We start from the raw sequence: 22,665 nt of genomic DNA, 5'->3' as shown, positions 1-22,665 counted from the left end.
TTCCACTTAGCCCCTTTCAGCTTTGGACTTTCATATTATAACAATGAATGTCAGGATCGGACAACTTCAAATAAATAAAATCTTGATGTTAAAATCCAGGACCCTACACCAAGGGAATTAAAATGGCACTATCCCCACATTCTCTGCAGTTATTAAAACTCCAGTTACCATTATGGCCACCCAATAATTGTCCCTTTGGTAGCCTCACCTGATGGGGACAGCCTCTTTTTCTTAGGGCACTGGAGTTCAGCCCTCTGATCTGCTAGCTAGTCTCTGTGGATAATTAACTAGGGGGAATGAGCCAGGTCAGACTATTCTGGGGTTATGAGGAAACCCTATGTGAGATGCTAAATTGGGAGCAAATATTGATCAGTGAAGCTTTGAAGTTTTTAGGGAGGTAGCTGGGGTCATTGCTTCTCCAGGGGTGTGGTTTCTCTAGATCAGATTTTCTCCTAGGAAATCTTCTGATTTCCAAGTCAGAAGAATACTGCTGGGCAGGTCTCAATCTGCCTATGAGAGAACTTGGGGATATGAGGGTTTTCTTTCTCTTTTTCCAAGTCTAAGTCACAAAACTACATCCTCCATAAACAAGGACTATTGGCTTACATGCATTCTGAGACCTCTGCACTTTGTTACTGCCGTGTGGGAAGATGAAAGGCTTGGACGGTTCACTTAGGGCTCGGGATTTATAGATAAGGTGCCCTAATCATTGGGTCAGTTTCTCTCCACCCTTAGGCCAATTACAACGACAGGATTAGGGAAGTACTGAAGTTCTGAGGTGTTCTACCCAGGGGGTTGAAGAGCGATGTGTAAGATCATTTTAAATTCTTGTGTCATTTAGTGCAATGGTTTCTGGAGGAGCAGAGGATTAAAAGAGAGCCAAGTAGGAGAAGTGTCCTAGAGCCCTTTGGAAATACTGTGAATGATGTGACAAAAACAGGGAGTGTCTAGTGCCTGATCTTGGATGGACGGTAGATCTGCAGCCTGTGGCTAAATGTGAGGTGGACTGGCTCTAAGGGGTTGTATGAAGAATGACAAAAGTAATAGTGCCCAGGACCCAAAGACTGGAAGATGCAGGCGCCTTCATATTAAGAGGGCCTTTGTAAGACTTAGATTCTGCACAGTTCACAAACAGCACTAAATATTCAGGCTCCTGTTTTTGCTCTTCTCCACCTAGGGGGGGTCGGTATCTACAATGCCAGGATTTCTGCTGTTCTCAAATGGTCTCCATCAAGCAGCTAACTTTGGCATCATAGCCTGCTTTCCACATGATGTCACCTCCATGGCCATTGAAGTCATTAACCAAAGACATTCTCTAAGGGAGCATGCCAGGCGGGTGGGGGAATGCAATGATGAATTGCTGTGTGCTGTGACCTTCAAAAGTCGCGGGCTGGAGCTTTATCTTTCGCATTCTCCGGAGAATCCGAAATGTGTTAAGGGCAACGGGAAAAGCCAAAGAAGGAAGTTAACTGAGTTCTCAGGCACATCCTAAGACACCTACAGCCCCCTCTCCGCCCACTCTTAATTAGCCTAATCCGCACGGCCCAATCCTCCCCGCCGTAACAGCTGTCAGTGGCTCAAGTCCCGCCCCTCCTCCGTCTCGGGCCAATGGCCGAGCCCGAGGCGACTCCCCCGAGAGGGGCGGGATCGGGTTTCGGCCGGTGGGCGGGGCCTCGGCGAGGACCCTGGGCTGGGCGCCTCTGCCGGTTCGTCCACCCTTCCCCGCGGCCGCCTCCTTTCAACCTTGTCCGCCGGTTGGCGCGGTCTCCGTTAGAGCGGCGGCCGCTGCTGTGGTTAGCTGCGGCCCTCTCCCTCCGTCCCCGTCCCACCAGGTCCCGGAGTTGGCCCAGCCATGGCTCTACTCACGGCGGCAGCCCGGCTGCTGGGAGCCAAGGTGAGCGGCGAGAAGGAGGGAAGCAAGCGCGTCGTCGCGGGGTGGGGCCGAGGCGGCCGCAGGCCCTCCGGCACCCGGGCGCCCTCCGCGCCTTAAAGGGGCCCGGCGCTTGGCCGCCCGCCAGCCCTCCCCGGAGCTCCTAGGCCATGTGCGGCGCTGCCCTTCCTCCCGGTGCCGGCCTGCAGTCCTCGGCGGCCGGGGCCCGGCCTAACTGTCAGATCCTAGGCGGGAGGGAGGGAAGGAGGGAGGGAGGGAGGGAGGGAGGGATGGATGGATGCGAGGTCCCGGCCGAAGGGCCGGGGAGAAGAGGTGTGGCGTGCCGCGGGAGTTAGGGGAAGAATTGTTTGCAGGGGGGTGCGGGGGGGGGCGCAGGGGTGAGCCAAGGTGCTCACTTTTGTCACCGGGCCAGAGCTGCAGCCGGGGCTAATTTGGGGCTCTGCTTTGTGGAGTGAGTCCTGTCAGGACCTGTTTTTTTTTTTTTCCCCTCATTGTAATTGCAGCCTTGAAGTGACCCGGCCCGGTCAGTTTTGCTAGAGGAGTAGAGCCCCCAGCTCCCCTTTGTCCTTGGGACTCTTGCACTTACTGTATATAGGAGGAGCTTGGGTAGGGTGTGGCATTTCTGTTAAACCTGCTGATAGAGTATCCATAGGACTCCAGCAAGAACCAGAAAGGTTGTGCCACCAAGCTGCAGGCCAATAAATGAAGACGGGCAAGAGGAGTAGCACCAACCAAGGTCACATGACCAGTTCTACTACTAAGTTGTGCGGGTTCTGCTGTTCCGTCTTAAATCTCCTCTAACCAGAAGTACTTCCTCTGAATTTCCTGGGGCCCTTTAAGTTGGACATTTTTGCCTTTCAAGTCCAAGTAATGATAACTCTAATTTCAGGTGATCTGCTTTGGACTCTGTATAACTCGGCCCTTTAAACAGAGACCCAGCTGTGCTGAGGGAATCTCAGCCCTCTAATCCAAGTGGGGACAGCCCCACAAAATGACCTTGGCTTCTGTAAAGAACTTAGGTTTTTTTCTCTTCAGTGGACAGCTTGAAGCTGAGTGTGCCTGGAGGAAAGAAAAGGCTTAGAATGTTTTTGACTCGCTGTGTGTCATTCATAGTTGTTAGGTACCACAAAACCTGTAGGATATATCATGGGGTACTTCTGAGCACCCAGAAACAAGGTAGAGACTGCTTATTTGGTAGATACTTGTCTGTCTTGGCTGTTGCTACCCCGGCTGCCAGGGAACTGGGTAAGGAATCCTCTTGGGAAATGAAGCAAGTTCTAGACAGTGTTTTGGCAGAATAGTGGACCTATAATTAGATCATTTCAGAGCTGCTAACCCAGACCAGATAGTCTTAACACAACTGAACTTGTAAAAGCCTTTGAATTTACCTTTAGTTTATCTTGCCAGTTAAGGTCCTAGGAAATCTCAGAATGTTTTGGGGATGACTGCTGTTGGATCCCGGAAACCTTAGAAATCGTTTGGTCAAGTACTTGCCTAGCATGCATGAATTTCAGTTTGCCTTGCATTGAGTGTGATGGTAATACCTGTCATCCCAGCACTTGGGAAGTGGAGACAGGAGCTGCATAGTGAGTTTGAGGCCATCCTGAGCTACGTGATACCCTGCCTCCATTCAGAAAAGGGGTAAAGTTTACTCTTAAAATCAGCAAAGCCCGAGCTGGCCGGTGGTGGCACATGCCTTTAATCCCAGCACTTGGGAGGCAGAGGCAGGTGGATCTGTGTGAGTTGGAGTCCAGCCTGGTCTACAGAGTGAATTCCAGGACAGCCAGGACTGTTTCACAGAGAAACCCTGTCTCAAAAAATAAAAAAATGACCCGGGCGTTGGTGGCGCACGCCTTTAATCCCAGCACTCGGGAGGCAGAGCCAGGCGGATCTCTGTGAGTTCGAGGCCAGCCTGGTCTCCAAAGCGAGTTCCAGGAAAGGCGCAAAGCTACACAGAGAAACCCTGTCTCGAAAAAACCCCAAAAAAAAATAAATTAAAAAAAAATTAAAAAAATAAAAAAATGAAAAAAAAAAATAAAATAAACAGCAAAGCCCAGAAGCAGACCTTGGTGGCTCTCAACTGTAAAACAAACACTGGGAGCTTAGGCAGGAGGATCATTACAAATTCAAGGTCAACCTGGGCTGCACACAGAAAAAGTTCATTAAGCTTGAACTCCAAGGGTAAGTGCTTTGCTGTGCAAGCATAAGGACCTGAGTTCCTATCCCTACCTCGTAGACAGACTTCTTGTGGGCTGCCAGCTCACAAAAAAAGGACACAGACTCATTATTAATTATAAAAGTTTGGCCTATAGCTTAGGCTTGCCCCACTAGCTCTTATAGCTTAAATTAAGCCATATCTTCTAATCTGCGTTCTTTTATGTGGCTCAGTTACCTTTACTCTGTACTGCCCATCTTGCTTCCTCCTTCTTCTTCCCAGAACTCTCTGTCCAGAAGTCCCTGCTATACCTCCTGCCTAGCTATTGGCTGTTTAGCTTTTTATTACATCAATCACAGTATCACAGTGTAAAAGAATATTACCTCCACCTAAAACCCATGTTTGGTTACATGTGCCTATAACCCTCAGTGCTGGGTGTGCGGGAGCTTGGAGACAGATGGGAACTCCGGGTCTAGATTGCCAGTCAATCTAGCAGAAATGGGTTTGAATGAGAGATTATTAAAAATATTAAGAAGGTGAAGAAGGTCAGTAGAGGAAGACACCTAAAGTCACTCTTTGACACACGACATGTATGTGTGCACATAGACACACATGGAGAGAGAACAACATTGAAACAAAAACACAAACAGAAAAAACTCTCAAAGCCTGACACAATTCAGGAGTAGAGTTTTGAGAATCTGTAGTACCACTGCAGTTCTGAGGACCCTTTCGTTATTATCAGCACCGTTCTTACCTGCCTGAGCTCTCTGAATTAGCCTCCAGTTTGATTAGTCATTGGTAATAAATCTTTACTTCTTAATATTAAAAGAGGCTTTATTAAGAAAGTAAGCGGGCCAGTGGTGGCGCGTGCCTTTGGTCCCAGCACTTGGGAGGCGGAGACAGGCAGGTCTATGAGTTTGAGGCCAGCCTGGTCTACAGAGCAAGTTCCAGGAGCTACACAGAGAAACCCTGTCTCGAAAAACCAAAAAATAAAAAATAAAAATAAGGAGATAATAACTCAGTGATAGAATGATTGCCTTGAATGTGCAAGACCCAAGGTTTATAAACCTCCAGAGAGAGTATGTGTGTTCTGGAATTACCTCACTAATGCAGCTAAAGAAGCTGAGGTGGGAAGGTAGGAAGGTCTCATATTCCAAAAGTTTCAGGCCAGTCAGGGACTGCATAATGAGACTGGTAAAAGAAAAAAGAAAAAGAAAAACCAATTAGAAAGAAAATATTGAGAGGAGAGAGATGGCTCGGCAGTTAAGAGCAGTGACTGATGTTCCAGAGGACCAGGGTTCAATTCCCAGGCCATCCGGTGTCTGATCATGCCAGGATTTATTTTAAAAAAAGAAAAAGAAAAATTCATTTTTTACACCCCCCCAAAAAAAAAAAATCTATCAAGACCTATAGATAAATAAATAAATCTTGGCCAGGAGGTTGTAGTTTATGCCCATCCATACTTGAGCTGGTTTGGTCCTGGTGTTTTCACAGGTGGTCGGGTTTGTAGTTAGGCTAGGAATTGGAATAGGACCATTGGGTCACCTTTAGGGTTTTGAAGTCAACGTGCTTAATCAGCCCTATCTACAAGGAATATTGTTTTCTTTTAAGACAATCTCATCATGTAGCCCAGTCTGACCAAGAACACACTCTCCCCCCCCCCCTCTCTCTCTCTCTCTCTCTCTCTCTCTCTCTCTCTCTCTCTCTCTCTCTCGTGTTTTGTTTTGTTTAGCTTTTTGAGACAGGGTTTCTCTGTAGCCCTAGCTGTTCTGGAACTCATGCTATAGTTCCAGACTGGCCTTGAATTCAAAGAGATCCGCCTGCCTCTGTCTGCTGAATGCTTGGGATTAAGGCATGCTCCACCACCACCTGGCAAGACCTCTTTCTTGATCCCCATTAAGTCTATCCCAGGTGCTGGAGTTACAGGCTTGCACCATCTCATCCATCCTAAAGGGAATTTTGTATCAGTGAGAATTACTTCTCTAGGTTAGGATGTTTAGAGCTTTGAAAAGATCAGTGCAGTTTTACATTAACAGTGACTTACAGAATGCCTTCACTACCCATTCTCTATAAGCCCTAGTCAGAAATTAATTTCAACAAAATAGTAATTTTTCTCCTGTGAAATAGGCTTAACACCCAACACTTTTGAAGGCAAGGCTCTGATCTCTGTGGTTACCTTCCTTGATCAAGTGAAGCTTTACCTTGTAGGCTAAGTCTGTCTGTTCCTACTGGGCTTTAAATTGGGAGCAGGTGAGTATGAAGTCATAGGCATAGACAGGTAGTCAGGACAGAAGTATGGTCAGTGATGTTGAGAAGGATCAATGGCATTCTGGTTTTTAGAATCTGAGCAGACTTGGATCTCAGCTAAAGCCACACAGTGAGTTCTTGTGCCTTATGTCAGTGCTTTTGGGGGAAAAAAAAAAAAGAATAGGGTGTGAGATTTGAAGCGGTGAGGCGGATCTGCGGTGTGTTCTTAGCACCTGCCCATTCTTCTCAGCTGCCCAGAGTTTCCTGGGCATTGTAACCTGGGTGCTTGATCAGATTGTGATCCGAAGCAGTGGGATGGAATCTGACAGTTGATAGTTTTTGGACTGATGATGTGTGATGCTGGGATTATAGGCGTGACCCGCCACACCCAGCTTTATTTTTTTCATATGATTTAGAGAAGGATTCTTGTAAAACCTAGAGCAGAGTGTTAGGAGCTAAAGCTTGTAAAAAAAAAAAAATCTAGCAGAAGTGAGGAAATCATTTAGTATTTCCAAGAGAGTGTTAAAGTGACAAGCCATTGCATGGACTGTATATGTGATAATTTGTGTCTGGGTGCACGTCACACAGTGCTCTGTGGATGTCAGGAAAGTTGGTGTGAGTTGATCTTTTTTCTCCTTCCACAAACTCAGATCATCAGGCTTGGCAGCAAGTGCTTTTACCTGCTGGACCTTCTCACCAGCCCAGGCATAAATTCTAAATTAAAATTAATAAAAGTTAATACATTAAAAAATAATAAATTGAACCTGGAGAGATGTGGAATCAGTTAAGAGCATGAACTATTGTAGAAGACCTGAGTTTGGTTCCCAGCACCCACATTGGGTGGCTTTACAATTGCCTTTACCTCCAGCTCCAGGGGATCCTATGCCCTCTCTGGCCTTCTTGGGCACCTGCACACACATGGCATACTCAGACACATAAATTAAAAGGAATCTTTAAAAATAAATTTTATAAGCTACGCATGTTGGCCATTTCCTTAACTGCATCATTCTGGAGGCAGAGGCATATGGATCTCTGTGAGTTTGAGGCCAGCCAAAGCTATATAGTGACACCCTGTTTCACACACACAATTTTAAAAAATACTTAATAAGATAAGCAAACTTATAAAAAAAAACAGTATGGGCTTCTGCTGAAACAAAAAGTCCTTTTCTGAGGTTTGAATTGTATCTTTTATGGTCTTCCTGTCTGAATAATGAGTGGAACTGTAGGCAAGCAGGACCAGTTAGAAAGCGACAAGCAGGAGCCAGCAAGATAGCTCAGCAGGCAAAGGCACTTGGCCACCAAGCCTTATAATCACTCCAGTCCCACATGTTGGAAAGAGAACCAATTCTGTAATTTGTTCTCTGTCCTCCACACCAGAGCCACGGTGTGTGTGTGTGTGTGTGTGTGTGTGTGTGTGTGTGTGTTTCTGTCTGTGTCACTCAGGCACTTAAGTAATAATACTGTAATTGAAAAAATTTTTAAGGCTGGGTGGTGGTGGTGGTGGTGGTGGTGGTGGTGGTGGTGGTGTAGCACACCTTTAATCCCAGCACTCGGGAGGCAGAGCCAGGTGGGTCTCTGTGAGTTCGAGGCCAGCCTGGGCTACCAAGTGAGTTCCAGGAAAGGCGCAAAGCTACACAGAGAAACCCTGTCTCAAAAAACCAAAAAAAAAAAAAAAAAAAAAGACAGGTAGAATTATTAAGAGACTTCCTGTTGGTATAGGGTGTCAGAGTATGAGCTGGACTACTGTGCTGGGCTGTAAGTGGCCTGACGGAACACCGCAGGCTGACTTCCAGCACGACCGTTGTGGAACACAGGCTGTCAATGGCTTTGGTTCTCTGACCTGGTTCTGGAAATAGAGGGTTCTTTGTCCTAGACCAATTTTTTTTGTTGTTGTGAAGTTTTTTTTATTTTTCTTTTATTTCCTTTTGAGTTCCTCTGAGACAGGGTCCCGTGTAACTGAGGCAGGCTCTAAATTCCTGAAGGATCAGGCAGGTTCCTTCTGCCTCCCAGGGACTAAGATTATAAATGTGCACCACCAAGACAGGCCTTCATTCCTTAATTATTTTTGAGATTGAAATGCTAAGGAGACAGGTGTCTTTATTTATTTTTGAGACAGTCTCACGATGTAGCCCTGGCTGTTCTAGAATTTGATGTGTGGACCAGCCTATCCTCAAACTCACAGAGATCCATCTGCCTCTGTGTCTCCAGTGCTAGAGTTAAAGGTGAGCCCCACTGCTCTCTGCCTGGTTTATTTCACTTCACGTATGTTTGTGAGAGCAGTGGCCTCACCTCCCCAGAGAGCTAGAGCTGCAGGGATTGTGAGCTGTCCAGCATTGGTGTTAGGAACGGAACTCTCTGGTAAGACACTCTTAATCACTCTGCCATCTCTCCTGCTCCATCGTTTTTTTTTTTTTTTTTTAGGTAGGCTCTCACTCTGTATGCCTGGATGATGTGGAACTCACTGTATAGATCAAGCTGGCCTCAAATCCTCAGACCTGCCTGCGAGTTAAAGACATGCGCCTCCACTCCTGGCTTTATTTATTTAGTTTTTTTTTTTTTTTTTTTTTTTTTTTTTTTTGAGATGGGGTTTCTCTGTGTAACAGCCCTAGCTACCCTGGAACTTTCTTTTGTAGACCAGGCTGGCCCTGAACTCACAGAGATCCGCCTGCCTCTGCCTCCTGAGTGCTGGGATTAAAGGCGTATGCACCGCCACCACCAGTGCCCAGCCCAAGTTGTTTTTTTTTTTTTTTTTTTTTTTTCTTAATACAAGTAGTTCTTTCTGCATCCAAAGCCTCTGTAGCTCAGGATTTCTCATGCTGGCTAAGGGAATCTGCTGGTGTTGTGTTTGCATCTGTCTCGCTCTGTCATCTACTGACGACAGCGTCTTATTAAGATCAGAGTGATTTCTCCCAAGGCTCTTTGTTTTGTTTTCTGTGTGTAGGTGTTTTGTCTGTGCACTGTGAACATGCCTGTAATCCCAGCTCTCAGGAGTCAACACGGGGAGCATTGATTCAAAGCCAGCCTGTGCTACATGAGATCCTGTCTCAAAAAATAAATAAAATGCAGAGCTCTCTGAGTTCAAAGCCAGCTTGGTCTACAAAGTGAGTTCCAGGACAGCCAGAGCTGTTACACAGAGAAACCTTGTCTCGAAAAAGAGGAAAAAAAAAAAAAAAAAAAACACCCCGCAATAAATAAATAGAATGAGCAAGTACAAGGCAACAGCCTGTGAGGTTTGAAGAAGCCTGTCAATGATTATGGTACTTCCACTTTCCCCTGTAGGGAATCCTGGCTGTCAGCCATTATTCACCAAGCTTTAGCGGCTCTCTGGCTCTCCCCATGACGGAACTGACCTATTGAGTGAAGCAAGTGCCTGACTCACCTGACAGCTGCTGGTCAATGAGGTGACTACTGTGGCAAGCAACCAGAAGCCAGAGTCCCTGCTGCCACAGCTCCAGGGTTGGGGAGGAGCTGGGAGGTAGACATTCAAAAGTGGTCAGTGAGTACAGTCTGAGCATAATGCCTAAGGCCATTCTGCAGCTTGCTGTGGAAGTCACTGGGTAGCTGAGTGGGGGCTTTTGTGGCTTGGATGTCACCATTCTCAAACACCTCCTATATAGAGCTGCTGGTGGAGATTTTAGGGGTTTAGGCAGGAGTATTGGACACGAGTTCCAGGTTAGCATGATTGTATACAGAGTTCCAGGATACCCTTGATTGTAGTGTCTCAAAAAAACCTGTGATCCCAGCACCCTGGTAGAAAGCAGAAAGATCAGGAGTTTGAGGCCAGCCTTGGCTACATAGTGAGTTCAGGAACAATCTGTACCATAGGTGATCCTGTCTCAAAAAAGGTAAAAATGATATCCCTCCCCAAAAAATAGGAAGTTGAAGGTTTTATTTCCTGTTTTATTGCTAAAGAAAATTAGCCATTCACCCTTTCCTAGGGTCTGACTGATTCTTCTTATGATGCAAAAGTTTTGACACTTGGTGGTATGTTATAACCAACACATTTCTCTGTTTTTCTTCCTTTCTTTCCCCCCTTCTTTTGAGATAGGGTCTCACATAGCTCAGGTAGCCTCAGACTGGATATGGTATGTAGCTGAGACTGATTTTGAGTTCCTAGGCCTGTGTCCATGACACCTGACTCTTTCCTTTTTTCAAAAACATGGTTTCACTCTATAGCCCAGGCTAGCTTGGAACTTGAATCTTCCTGCTTCAGCCTTTATAGTGCTGGGATTACAAGCATGTCACCACCATGCCATACAAGACCAGTGCATTTTTAAGAAACAAGTATTAAATTTATTACCTATGCACAAATCAGTGTCCTACATGCTTTAAAATTTATGTAAATGAGTGATTTCTGAGCTATAGGTACAAGCCGCCATGCCTATTTTATTGTTACTGTTTTTCTTTCTTTTTTTTTTTTTTTATAACAGCCTATATTTTTACAAGATACTAGGTATGGACTAGAAATGCATTTAACATACATATGTTAAAACATTCTGAAAAGAACTTACAGGTTACTTTTATTTGATAACAAAATGCCTAGTGACTTAACAAAATACAATTTAGTATTGACATCTGGCTTTCATGAGGGTGCTGGAGACTTGGGCTTGGTCTTTATGCTTGCAGAGTAAGCACTCTTGCCCACTGAGCCGTCTCCCACAACCTAAAATTGGCCTTTCGTTACCGTTTTAGAGATTTGAAGTGAGACTGTTGTGTTGGGTGTCATAGCCAAGTAACAGGATGAAAATGGCAGACCTGTAGTTAGGACTTCTGTGGGGTTTTTTGTTTGTTTGTTTGTTTGTTTGTTTGTTTCATGTAAACTAGATTGAAATTAGGTCTGAGATTCAAGTCTGAATTTCCATTAATGTGTTTATTTATTTAATTTTGGGACGTAGTCTCTTTGTGCTGAAAACTGGGCCGATGCAGCTGAGGGTGCTGGGGTCATATAGGCTGCATCACTGTGTAAAGGGTATGGAGTGGTGTGGGGGGCGTCTGAGGCCTCGTGCATGTTAGACAAGTGCTTGCATTACATCCCCATACTCCTTATTTTACTTCTTGATTTTTTTAAATTATTCTTTTGTGTGTGGGTGTTTTGCCTGCATGAATGACTGTGTACCGTCTGTACCTGATGCCTGTGGAAGCCAGAAGAGGGCATTAGATCTCCTAGAAGTAGAGTTACGGACAGTTGTGAGCTGCAGTGTGGTGCTGGGAACTCAGCTCCTCCGGGAGAGCAGCCAGTGCTCCGGCTTGCTGAGCCGTCCCTCCAGCCTCCGCCACCGTTTTGTTGTTTTTTAGGCATGTCTCACTCTGTAGACTTAGGCTAGCCTAGAAGCTGTGATCCTACTGCCTCTGTGTCCCAAGTGCTGGGATTACAGGTATGCACCACCACATCAAGTATGTATTCTGTGTTCTTTGTAATTAAAGTTGTTCTAACTTGAATTTTTTTCCTTTATCATTTTGAATAGTTTGTTAGTCAAGGTTTAGAGAGTCAGTAAGATGACTGTGTACAGTGTACATAGATAATATATAAAGATGCCAGGAGTGAGCTGGGTGGCTGCAGTGGTGCACGCTTTTAATCCCAGCACTCAGGAGGCAGAGCCAGGAGGATCTCTGAGTTCGAGGCCAGCCTGGTCTATGGAGCAAGATCCAGGACAGGCACCAAAGCTACACAGAGAAATCCTGTCTTGGAAAAAAAAAAAGAAAGAAAAGAAAAGAAAATGCCAGGAGTGTGGTGGCACAAGCCTTTATGACCCACAACTTGGGAGGCAAAGACAAGCTAATCTCTGAGTTCAAGGCCAGCCAGAGCTACATGAAGATACCTTGTCCAAAAAGGAAAAAATAAAAATTTGTTTGTGTATCTGTATATGTGTGCATGCTAACAGTTATGGAAGCAACTAGGATACCTGGAAGAGTGGTAGTATGTTTCAGTTCAAGTCCATAAGCCTGAGTACCTGAGAAATGCCAGTATCTTGTCAGTCGTGGTGTTCAAAGGCAGATGAAGTGTCTGTCATATATGGTGTTTAAATGAAGAGGAAGTGCCAGTGTCTGTCAGTCATGGTGTTCAAAGGAAGAGGTCTGGTGTCTATGTTTGGAGAAAAGTATAGCTGGGAGAGACAGGGGGACTGGTTTACCTTTTCTGGTTTTGCTCAGAGGCCCCTGCTGATGAGGTTCATACGTACGTTGAGGGTGTGTCTTTCCACTTAGTCCACTCATACTCACATTCAGAAGAGATTACTTCTGGAAACACCTTTACTCTGGGTATTTTTTAATACTCTCAAGCGGACACCTAAAACAGATGTCACACATAGCATCCAGGGTGACTTACTGCCTTTAAATCCTCTCATTTCTTTGACTTTCCTTTTTCTTGTAATTTTTAATTTTATATGTATGGGTATTTTGTTTGCATGTATATACCCAAGCATCACTTGCATGCCTGGAACCTTCAGGGGCTAGAAGTGGGCATTGGATTCCCCAGAACTGGAGTTATGGGGTAGTTGTGAGCTGCTGCTTGGGTGCCATCCCTCTAGCTCTTCTTCCATTCCTGGTCTTAAGTAGTTGTTGGTTAGTTGCTTCTTTGTAGATATTCTATGTGCTTTTAAAACCAGGAGGGATGATCAGGTGGGATAATCCTTACCTATTCCTCTTTCCAGGGGCAAAACAACATGCTTGAAGTTTGCATCAGTTGAGATTAGCATCTTTGTAATCCCATCTGCTTGCTCCTTTCTGATTCTCTGGAAAATAAAATAAGCCAGAAGGGTTAGAAATCCTACTGTGAAAGGCTGCCCCTGCCTCTAGGCTGTCCTAGATTGGATAGGTTGAGTGATGCTAGAAGACTAGGTGATGGAGATGTCTTAGCAGCAGTAGTAATCGGCCAGTTTTCTGGGCAGCCACTCACAATATTGACAATTAAATCTGGATGGACTAATGCTCTATATAACAACTATGTTGTCCAGGAACCCAGGTGTATGAAAGAAAATTTTTGTTTTGGCTTGGTTTTTGGTTTTTCAAGACAAGGTTTCTCTGTGTAGCTTTGCGCCTGTCCTGGAACTCACTCTGTAGACCAGGCTGGCCTCGAACTCACAGCGATCCGCCTGACTCTGCCTCCCGAGTGCTGGGATTAAAGGAGTGCGGCGCCGCTGCCGCCACCACCACCACCACTGCCTAGTGAGAGAAACTCTTAAAGGAATACTAGTGATAGTGTGGGTATGAGCAGCAGGCTTCTGCCAGGCTATTTATGGCCTGGTAAAACTTGATGCCAAAAGTCCTAAAAGGTGAAAATGGAGAGGCAGTCACTGCAACTCCTTGATGCAAAGGAGGTAAGGGTGTTGATAAGGATTTTGTCTTGATCTCTTTGCAGAATTCATCCTGCCTTGTTTTTGCTGTCCGGCATGCCAGTTCTTCCACGGTAAGATCTGGCAAGGAGTACAGAATCCAGCAGTCTGACTCAGGGTAGAGTGTTCGGCAGCTTCTTGCCTTGCTATCTTAAGTCTGTTGGAATTAGCCAGTAATTGTTATTGTTATGATTATTATTACTACTGTTTTCAGAAATATTTTTTTTAATTTTATGTGCATTGGTGTTTTGCCTGCATGTATGTCTGTGTGAAGGTGTTGGATACCCTGGAAATGGAGTTACAGACAGGTGTGAACTACCATGTGGGTGCTGGGAATTGAACCCTGGTCCTGGAAGAGCAGCCAGTGCTCTTAACCACTGAGCCATCTCTTCAGCCCCTTAAGAAATAATTTATCGAGTGGAGTAGTAATGTGGAAATAGCAAGTGTTCCCTCCCCTCTTTATTTTTTGTAATGCTGAGCATTAAACCCAGGGCTTCACACATAGAGGCAAGTACTTTGCCACCAGACCATACTCATAACCCCTAAATGAAATAAAAGTTACTGCTAAGGTTTGTTTGTTTGTTTTTTAATTCCTAATGCAGGGTTTTATATAGCTCTTTTATTAAATTCCTGAGACAGGGTGGCCTCTTGCTTGCCTAGGATTATAGGCATGCACCCACCATTCCTGACTTTTTTATCATTAATGAAGTGAACATCACTGTCCATATCCAGGACATTTTCATCTCTGCAAAATGAAGCTCTGCGTTCCCTCCTCCCCATTCCTGGCAGACAGAGAAATGATAACAGGCAGTCTTCACATACCTTCTTTACAGTAGGAAGCCCTCTATGTTTTCCTATCACTTAACCCTTCTATTTCTCTTTCTAGAATTTGAAAGATGTACTGAGCAATCTGATACCTAAGGAGCAGGCCAGAATTAAAGCCTTCAGACAGCAACATGGGAAGACAGTGGTGGGCCAAATCACTGTAGACATGGTAAGTAGCCTGTGGTGTCTTAGATGGGAACAGTAGCCCTGTAATGTATGTCACAAAATTACCATTTTCTTTACTGGTGGTTCAGAAGTATTCTACTCAGTACAATGAAATGTTGGGATTTATGGTATTCATTAGAGAATAGTTATTTTCTGCAAATTTAATAATTAAGCCTAACGTTATTCACCTATGACAAAGATACATGTAGTTTCTGGTTCTGTTCCCAGCTCTTTAGTTAGGGCTGGACTGTCTTTTGATTGTTGTGGCAGCCATCCAGTTAAACTATAGTCCCAGTAAATCCTCTGTACAGCCTTAGGATAACTTCCTCAGCCATAGGAGTTTGAGCAACTCAGCTAACAATTTTTAGTCATTGCCTCCTTCCTTTGCCCATAATAGATCTAATTCTGTTTAACTCAGCGTAGGGAATGTGGAGGGGGTTAAGAACGGTCAGGAGAAGAAATACAATGCAGTTAAGAAAAGGCAGCCAAGGCTGGAACACTAAAGAAACAGTAGTGACCTAGGGCAAGCGTCCATTCCCTGCACCAGCAGACCTTGATAACACGCTGGTTTAGTTCTAGAAATCAACCCCTAGACACTGCCTCCTGAGTGTATCTTGCAAGTAAGAAAGTAAACGTCTTCTCTGAGCTCCATAGTCTGAGCCACTCTGATTGGTCACAACCTCTTTCCTTTAGATGTATGGTGGCATGAGAGGCATGAAAGGACTTGTGTATGAAACATCAGTTCTTGATCCTGATGAGGTAAGACACCATCATCCGTCAGCGATTACCAGTGGGTTCTGACCATACAAACCAGTTTGGAAACTAACGCACAGTGCAGAGAAGAACACTTTTCTCCTCAGAACATCTGAGTACAGAGTAAGGGAACAAAGGCAGAAGTAGATATTTGAAGAATTAATATTTGAAAGTACTAGGGTTTTGGTTTGGTTTGGTTCTTGTTTGTTTTGTTGTTGTTGTTGTTGTTGTGGTGGTGGTGGTTTTTTTTTTGTTGTTTTTTTTTTTTTTTTTTTTTTAAGTAAGTCTTACCCTTGGCTGGCCTGGAACTTACGGTATACACCACATTGGCCTTGAACTCATGGCATGTGCCCCCCCCTTTAATTGAAGAAAAAAAAAACAAACCACATATATGGGGCTAGAGAGGTGGCTTAGCAATTAAGACACACTACACCCACACACTCATGTGCACACACAGTTAAAAGTAAGAAAAATATCCAGATATGGGGGCCCGCATCTTTCATCCTAGCGCTCGGGAGGCAGAGGCTGGTCGATCTCTATGAGTTCAAGGCCACCCTGGTCTTCATAGTGAATGACAGGACTACATAGACATACTCTATCTCAAAAAAAAAAATAGATTTTTTTAAAAGTAAGTGAATATATATATATAAGATAATTTTTTTTTTCTTTTTTTGTGTTTGGGTTTTTTTGTTGTCGGTTTTTTGGGGAGGGGGTTCAAGACAGGGTTTCTCTGTATATCTTTGTTTTTTGTGAGACAGGGTTTCTCTGTGTAGCCCTGGTTGTCCTGGAAATCACTCTGTAGACCAAGCTGGCCTTGAACTCAGAGATCCACCTGCCTCTACCTCCAGAGTGCTAGGATTAAAGGCGTGCGTCACCATGCCTGGCTTTTTTTGTTTTGTTTTGGTTTAGTGTATATAATATTTTTTAATAAATACTTGCACTTTGTGTGTGCATGTTCATGTGTGTGCCCAGGTACAAGTGCCACATTGTAAGTGTGGAGGTCAGAGGACAACTTGGGAGTCATTTCTCTTGTGTCACTGTGTGAGTCCCAGGATCAAACTCAGGCCATCAGGCTGAGTGTCAAGTGTGTTTACCCACTGAGTGTCTGACATGATTAGGACCAGTCTGTTTTATGACGGAGGACAGATTAATAATTTGGTTGTAATTCTCACTCTTCTTTCTCAAGGGCATCCGTTTCCGAGGCTATAGTATCCCTGAATGCCAGAAACTGCTGCCTAAGGCTAAGGGTGGGGAAGAACCCCTACCTGAGGGCTTATTTTGGCTGCTGGTAACTGGAAAGATGCCAACAGAGGGACAGGTATGGTGAACACTGGCCCTTCCCATTCCCTGTCCTTGCCTTTCTCTAGTCTTCAACATTGACTCCTCATCTGCCCGTAGTTAGAGTTTATGGCTTGCTTTGAGAAGGAATCAGCGGGGTCTGAGTGGATCTCCTTTTTCACAGGTATCTTGGCTCTCACAAGAATGGGCAAAGAGGGCAGCTCTGCCTTCTCATGTGGTCACCATGCTGGACAACTTTCCGACTAATCTGCACCCCATGTCTCAGCTCAGTGCAGCCATCACAGCCCTCAACAGTGAGAGTAACTTTGCCCGGGCATATGCAGAGGGGATCAACCGAACCAAGTACTGGGAGGTAGGAGATCTGAGTGGCGGGACTGGGCTGTAACGGGGTTCAGAGCACTTCCGAGTTACTCCAGGAACCCACTTCACAAACTGTGACCCCGAGTTAGTCCCACCCTAAAACAAAAATTCACTGTAAGATGGTAACTTGTTTTTTTCCTGTGTGTTTTTCTTCCCATCTTATTTGTTTCTATGTGGTTTGTGCGCTCACACAGCGTGTGACGGTCAGAAGACAGCTCACAGGAACCTGACTTCTCCTCATACAGTGTGTCAAAGGGTGCCAGGCATCAGACTAGTGTGTCCACCAAGCCACCTCACCAGCCCCAAACAAGGAGGGTTTCCATGACGCCTTAGAATTTGGGTGAACGATAGCTAATCACAGTAGTCTAGGAGGACTGAGGCCAGTCACACTCTGGGTTAGACCACCCAAGATGCTGTTGGGAGAGAAAAGGTGGCTGGCATCCTGCTTATGAGATCCTGAAACAAATTTTATTTTCTGAAAATGAAAAGTGACCTCACTAGTTTAAATCCTGTTGTTGGGGTGTTGTCCAGTGCGCAGCACCGTACACAGCACACACTATACCATCTATGTTAACAGTCAAACATACCTAAATCTTGAAGCTTTTGCTATTCAATAATTGGTCAGCACTGTTTGACTCTTAACATAGATAATAAATTTTCATTGGAAGATAAAATATAGAATTAAATTAAACATTAGAATAGAGAAATAAAGAATTAGTTTTAGAAAATGGGCCAGTGAGATGGTTCAGCCGGTAAAGGCACTTGCACAATCCCAGAATCTCTTTTGTCCCCAGAACCCACATAAGGTGGTAGGAAAAAAGGGGCTTCACAGGGTCGTCCTCTTCTTCACTGTGTGCTGTGGCATGTGGGACCCCTGCCCCCTTACATGCATGTTACACACATACAATAATAATAAATACAACTTAAAGATGTAAAGACGATATCTGAGCACATTAATTTAGTGTAAATTTACAGTTTCCTGAGAACATCACAGCGCAGCACATCCGAATGGCTCTCAGCTGAACTGCTGCTCCAAAGCCTGAAAGCTTAACCAGCCAAATGCTTCTAGTTTCTGGTCCTCATGCCTTATATATCTTTCTGCTTTCTACCACCACTCCCTGGGATTAAAGGGTGTGTCACCATGCCTGGCCATTTCCAGTGTGGCCTTGAACTCACAGAGATCCAGAGGGATTTCTACCTCTGGAATGCTAGGATTAAAGGTGTGAGTGCCACCATTTTCTAGCCTTTGTATCTAGTGGCTGTTCTGTCTCTGACCCCAGATAAGTTTATTAGGGTGCACAATATTTTGGGGAACACAATACCACCACACTTAACTGAGTCCTAGGAACCTCAGTTCCTTATCTATGAGGTGGTTGTTATATGTTCAGGAGGAAGAAAACAGTATTAGAAACCTGGGTTGTAGTAGTTTACTCAGTATATGGTTATGGTTATTCTATTCCTTAATAGACTTTATAACTACCCAGCATACAGCTATCAACCCAGACACACAAACAGTATTGCAGCCTAATAATGCTTTGCAGGTAATTCCTTTTTTTTCCCCTCCATCTTTTCTTCAGTTGATTTATGAAGACTGTATGGACCTGATTGCGAAGCTACCTTGTGTTGCAGCAAAGATCTACCGGAATCTTTACCGGGAAGGCAGCAGCATTGGGGCCATTGACTCTAAGCTGGACTGGTCCCACAATTTTACCAACATGTTAGGCTATACTGATGCACAGTTCACTGAGCTTATGCGTTTGTACCTCACCATCCACAGGTGAGCCAGATTTAGTAATTATACCCCTCAAGTGCCTGGATTGATGGGAAACTCTTTGTTTTGGTTTGGTTTTTAGGTTTTGGGTTTTTTGTTTGTTTGAGACAGGATCTTTCTACATAGCCCTGGCTGTCCTTGAACTCACTATGTAGATCAGGCTGGCCTCAAACTCAGAAAGATCCTCCTGCCTGTCTCCCAAGTGCCAGGATTAAGGGCGTGTGCCACCATGCCCAGCAATGGGGGGTAGGGGTACGTTAAAATGCTCCTTAATGTTATTATCTGGAACAGATGGTCTGTAGCAAAGGGGTAGAAACACCTTGTAGGGATTGAAACTAGGCAAAAAATAAGGAAGAAAAGCTGAAAGGCTTAGGGATGTTGCTTGTGATTGGGAAAAGATAAGCTGCTCACATGAGGCAGTCCATCAGCTTTCCAGGAGCTCCCTCTTCTGGTCGTCATTATTCAGATGGGGGAGGTAGCTGAGAATACGTAGCTCAGGAAGAGTATTTGCCTAATACGTGCTTTGAGCTCCATCTTTGATCCTAACAGTGGAAGTGTAGGGTGAAAAGTGGGCATGGGAGAGGGAGTAGGTGCCAGCTGACAGGCTCCAGAGTGTTGGGAGCCCATGAGGCCAAGATGTGACAGAAGAAAAGCAGGGTCTGTGCTTCACAACCAGCCTTTTCTTTCTCTGACTCTGCCTTCTATCCCCACAGTGACCATGAGGGTGGTAATGTAAGTGCCCACACAAGCCACCTGGTGGGCAGTGCCCTTTCAGACCCTTACCTATCCTTCGCAGCAGCCATGAATGGGCTGGCAGGGCCTCTACATGGACTAGCAAATCAGGTAAGACTAGGCTTTCCCTGTTCTGTGTTTTTACCCACATGCTCTGCCCCTTATCTTGACATTCTTTCCTTGGCATGTACATTGATGTTCCTCTTCCCCACCCTAAACTTGACATACAGGAAGTGCTGGTCTGGCTAACACAGCTACAGAAGGAAGTTGGCAAAGATGTGTCAGACGAGAAGTTACGAGACTACATCTGGAATACACTCAATTCAGGACGGGTAAGCAATCAGGAAAAGAGACTGAGACCCAGACACTGCAACTTGAAAGACAATTCCAGGCCATCGAGACCTTGTCTCAAGGGAAAAATAAAATAAAAGAATAAAAGCTGTCCCTGCATCAATTAGCCAGAAACCTGCCTTTTCTATTGTTTCCCTTGTGGATTTAATTTTCTTTTTTATGTATGATGCTTGGGCTTGAACCCAGCATCTTCTGGCTAGGCAGGTGCTCTGGCACTGAGCTGAACTGTGTCGTCAGCCCTTGCTTTTTTTTTTTGAGACAGGGTTTCACTGAATTACCCAGGCTGAATTTGAGCCACCAGGACCAAATTACCCTGAGGGTGAAGAGGAAAAGTTCTACCTGAATATGCCAATTCTGTATTTTTTTCCACCCTTTACAGGTTGTCCCAGGATATGGTCATGCAGTACTAAGGAAGACTGACCCCCGATATTCCTGTCAGAGAGAGTTTGCTCTGAAACATCTGCCTAATGACCCCATGTTTAAGCTGGTTGCTCAGCTCTACAAGATTGTGCCCAATATCCTCTTAGAGCAGGGGAAGGCCAAGAACCCTTGGCCCAACGTAGATGCTCACAGTGGGGTGCTGCTCCAGGTGAGTCCTTTCTCTCGTACTTCCCGCTCACTTGTACTGCTGTTTTGTTCTTTGCTGTGCACAAAATCACCCCTAACCAGAACAAGGGCATGGAACCCAAAGCCTCATGTGTGGCCTTTTATTGAGAGGTCTTACTCAGTAGTCTTGAGTGGCTTGGAACTCCATGTAGATCAGCTTGGCCTTGAACTCAGATCCGCTGCCTCTGCCTCCCAAGTTCTTTGAATGAAGATATTTATGCACCACCAGGCCTGGCCCTCTTTCTAGTTAATTGGTGGTAAATGTGTGTGTCTGTGTGTCTGTGTGTCTGTGTGTGCTGGCATCTGTGGGTGCCAGAGGTGATGTCAGGTGTCTGCTTTCTATCTTACTTTTGGAGACAGGGTCTCTTATTGAACCTGGAATTCATTGATTTCCATTCATCAGTAACAAGCTCAAGGGTCCTCCTGCTTCCAGGATTTCAGGCACAGGCCGCTACGCCCCGACTTACATGTGCATGCTGGGAATCTGAACTCAGATCCTCAGTCTTGAAAGGCAAACGGTCTACAAACCAAGCTGTTCTTGGCCTCTGACCTTAAGCTTTTGATCTCTTGCCTCAGCCTCTTAAGTAGATAGACTTTCAGGTCTACAACACCAGCTCTGCTAGAGTAAGGAGTCTTCTATGGCCTCCCTCACAGAGCCTTTGATACAGTTGCTCACGGCAGGGACCGGATTACAGTTGCTCTACTTCTCCTAATGTTCCTTCTGTCTAAGGCTGAGTGGACCAAGACTGGATAAAAGGGGGGAAATGAAGTCTCTAAGGTCCTTGTTGCCATGGACTTGTGTATGCCACTGTCTCTGGCTTTTAATAAAGCCTTTTCTTCTCTTCTACCTTAACAGTACTATGGCATGACGGAGATGAACTACTACACAGTCCTGTTTGGAGTGTCGAGGGCACTGGGTGTGCTGGCACAACTCATCTGGAGCAGAGCCCTAGGCTTACCTCTAGAAAGGCCCAAGTCCATGAGCACGGATGGTCTGATGAAGTTTGTGGACTCTAAGTCAGGGTAAAATGGGAGATTGGGGAAAATGAATATAAGAAAATGAGGAAGCTTACAAATAAAGTATAATTTTGTTTTGTTTCAGGGGCCTTTAAGACTTAAGATTAAACTGTATCTGAGGCACTGAAAATACATTTGAAGTTAAAATATAAATTAAGAGTTAAAAGATGAAAAGCGACCCCTTCTTCCCTCACCAGCTCACTTCCCTACCTGGTATGAGTTGTCCACCGACTATAGGATGACCAGGACTAATGCATGAGGTCAGGGTTAGATCTGGCTACCCACCATCTTTAGAGTGAGAGTCTGGCTCCTCTTCTTTAGGTCAAAGCAGGTTACAGAAAAGCTGCAGTCACCCTGTGAAGCTTTTGCTTCTACTCCACCAGCCCTCTAAACCACTGAGGCCAGGGCCAGGATCCTTTTGTTACCATAGGAATCATGTGGGATATCAGCTGTGTCCAATCCTTGGGCCTTTTCCTGTGTATGCAAGCAGCCTCCTAGCAGCAAGATCTACTGGTTAGCGGGAAACACTTTGGCAACTTTTTATGCTATGGTCGGGTGACCATAAACGGCATGGTATTTATTGTTACTGGTACCCAGCATTTGATTCTATTTCTCTTTTTAAATTATACCATTAACGTTAAAGTCTGGGAGTGTTCTGTTTCCTTCCAGGCTTCCTACACCTGCTGTGCCTCAGCTGAGGATGCTCTGGGTCTCCCTGTCCTAGCCTCTGCTAGGGTCCTCTTAGCAGGTCTTGATCTGTGGTCTTCCCAGTCATTTGGCTTTATCAGTACTTAATGTGAACTAGGCCTTTTACTTCCATGGAACATAAGCCACTCTCCTTGGACCTTGTTTTTTCCTGTTAATATGCTCTGGCACACAGAACAAGGGCTCAGGAATGACCAGCCCCTTCATGGTCTGGTCCCAGGGGTTCTAGCTTTCTTTTTGAACAGAAAAATGACTTGCAATTGAATATAGTTCCCTTTGAATATCAGTTGGACTAGGTCTGAGGGAATTCAAACAGTGAGCCTTCTTCTCATCCCCTGCGCCAAGGACATGTCCTTTATTTACCGATCTCTTTCTCTTTCTCTTTCTCTTTCTCTTTCCTTAAGAGCTCACAGTATGGTGTTTACTTTAGCAGCCCCAATTTGCACAGATTTTCAGT

General features: G+C 45.0%; 1 protein-coding gene and 1 non-coding gene across 2 annotated transcripts; both read left to right on the top strand.

Annotated features, from left to right (window-relative positions):
* Positions 1-1,668: 1,668 nt before the first annotated feature.
* Cs (citrate synthase) lies at positions 1,669-22,145 on the top strand. The gene is made up of 11 exons (XM_059245393.1): positions 1,669-1,894; positions 13,651-13,698; positions 14,511-14,618; positions 15,308-15,373; positions 16,554-16,685; positions 16,830-17,018; positions 18,604-18,803; positions 19,511-19,640; positions 19,760-19,861; positions 20,260-20,469; positions 21,343-22,145. Exons 1-11 carry the CDS (start codon positions 1,853-1,855, stop codon positions 21,511-21,513), a joined length of 1,398 nt encoding a protein of 465 aa, XP_059101376.1. The 5' UTR covers positions 1,669-1,852; the 3' UTR covers positions 21,514-22,145.
* Positions 12,905-13,021, top strand: LOC131895417 (U8 small nucleolar RNA). The gene has a single exon (XR_009375172.1). It is a non-coding gene; the product is annotated as a U8 small nucleolar RNA (small nucleolar RNA).
* Positions 22,146-22,665: the final 520 nt, after the last annotated feature.

Source organism: Peromyscus eremicus, chromosome 18 (assembly GCF_949786415.1).
Source record: "Peromyscus eremicus chromosome 18, PerEre_H2_v1, whole genome shotgun sequence".
Classification (NCBI taxonomy): Eukaryota; Metazoa; Chordata; class Mammalia; order Rodentia; family Cricetidae; genus Peromyscus; species Peromyscus eremicus.
Note: the sequence above shows the minus strand (reverse complement) of the source record. Positions and strands in the feature narration are given on the sequence as shown.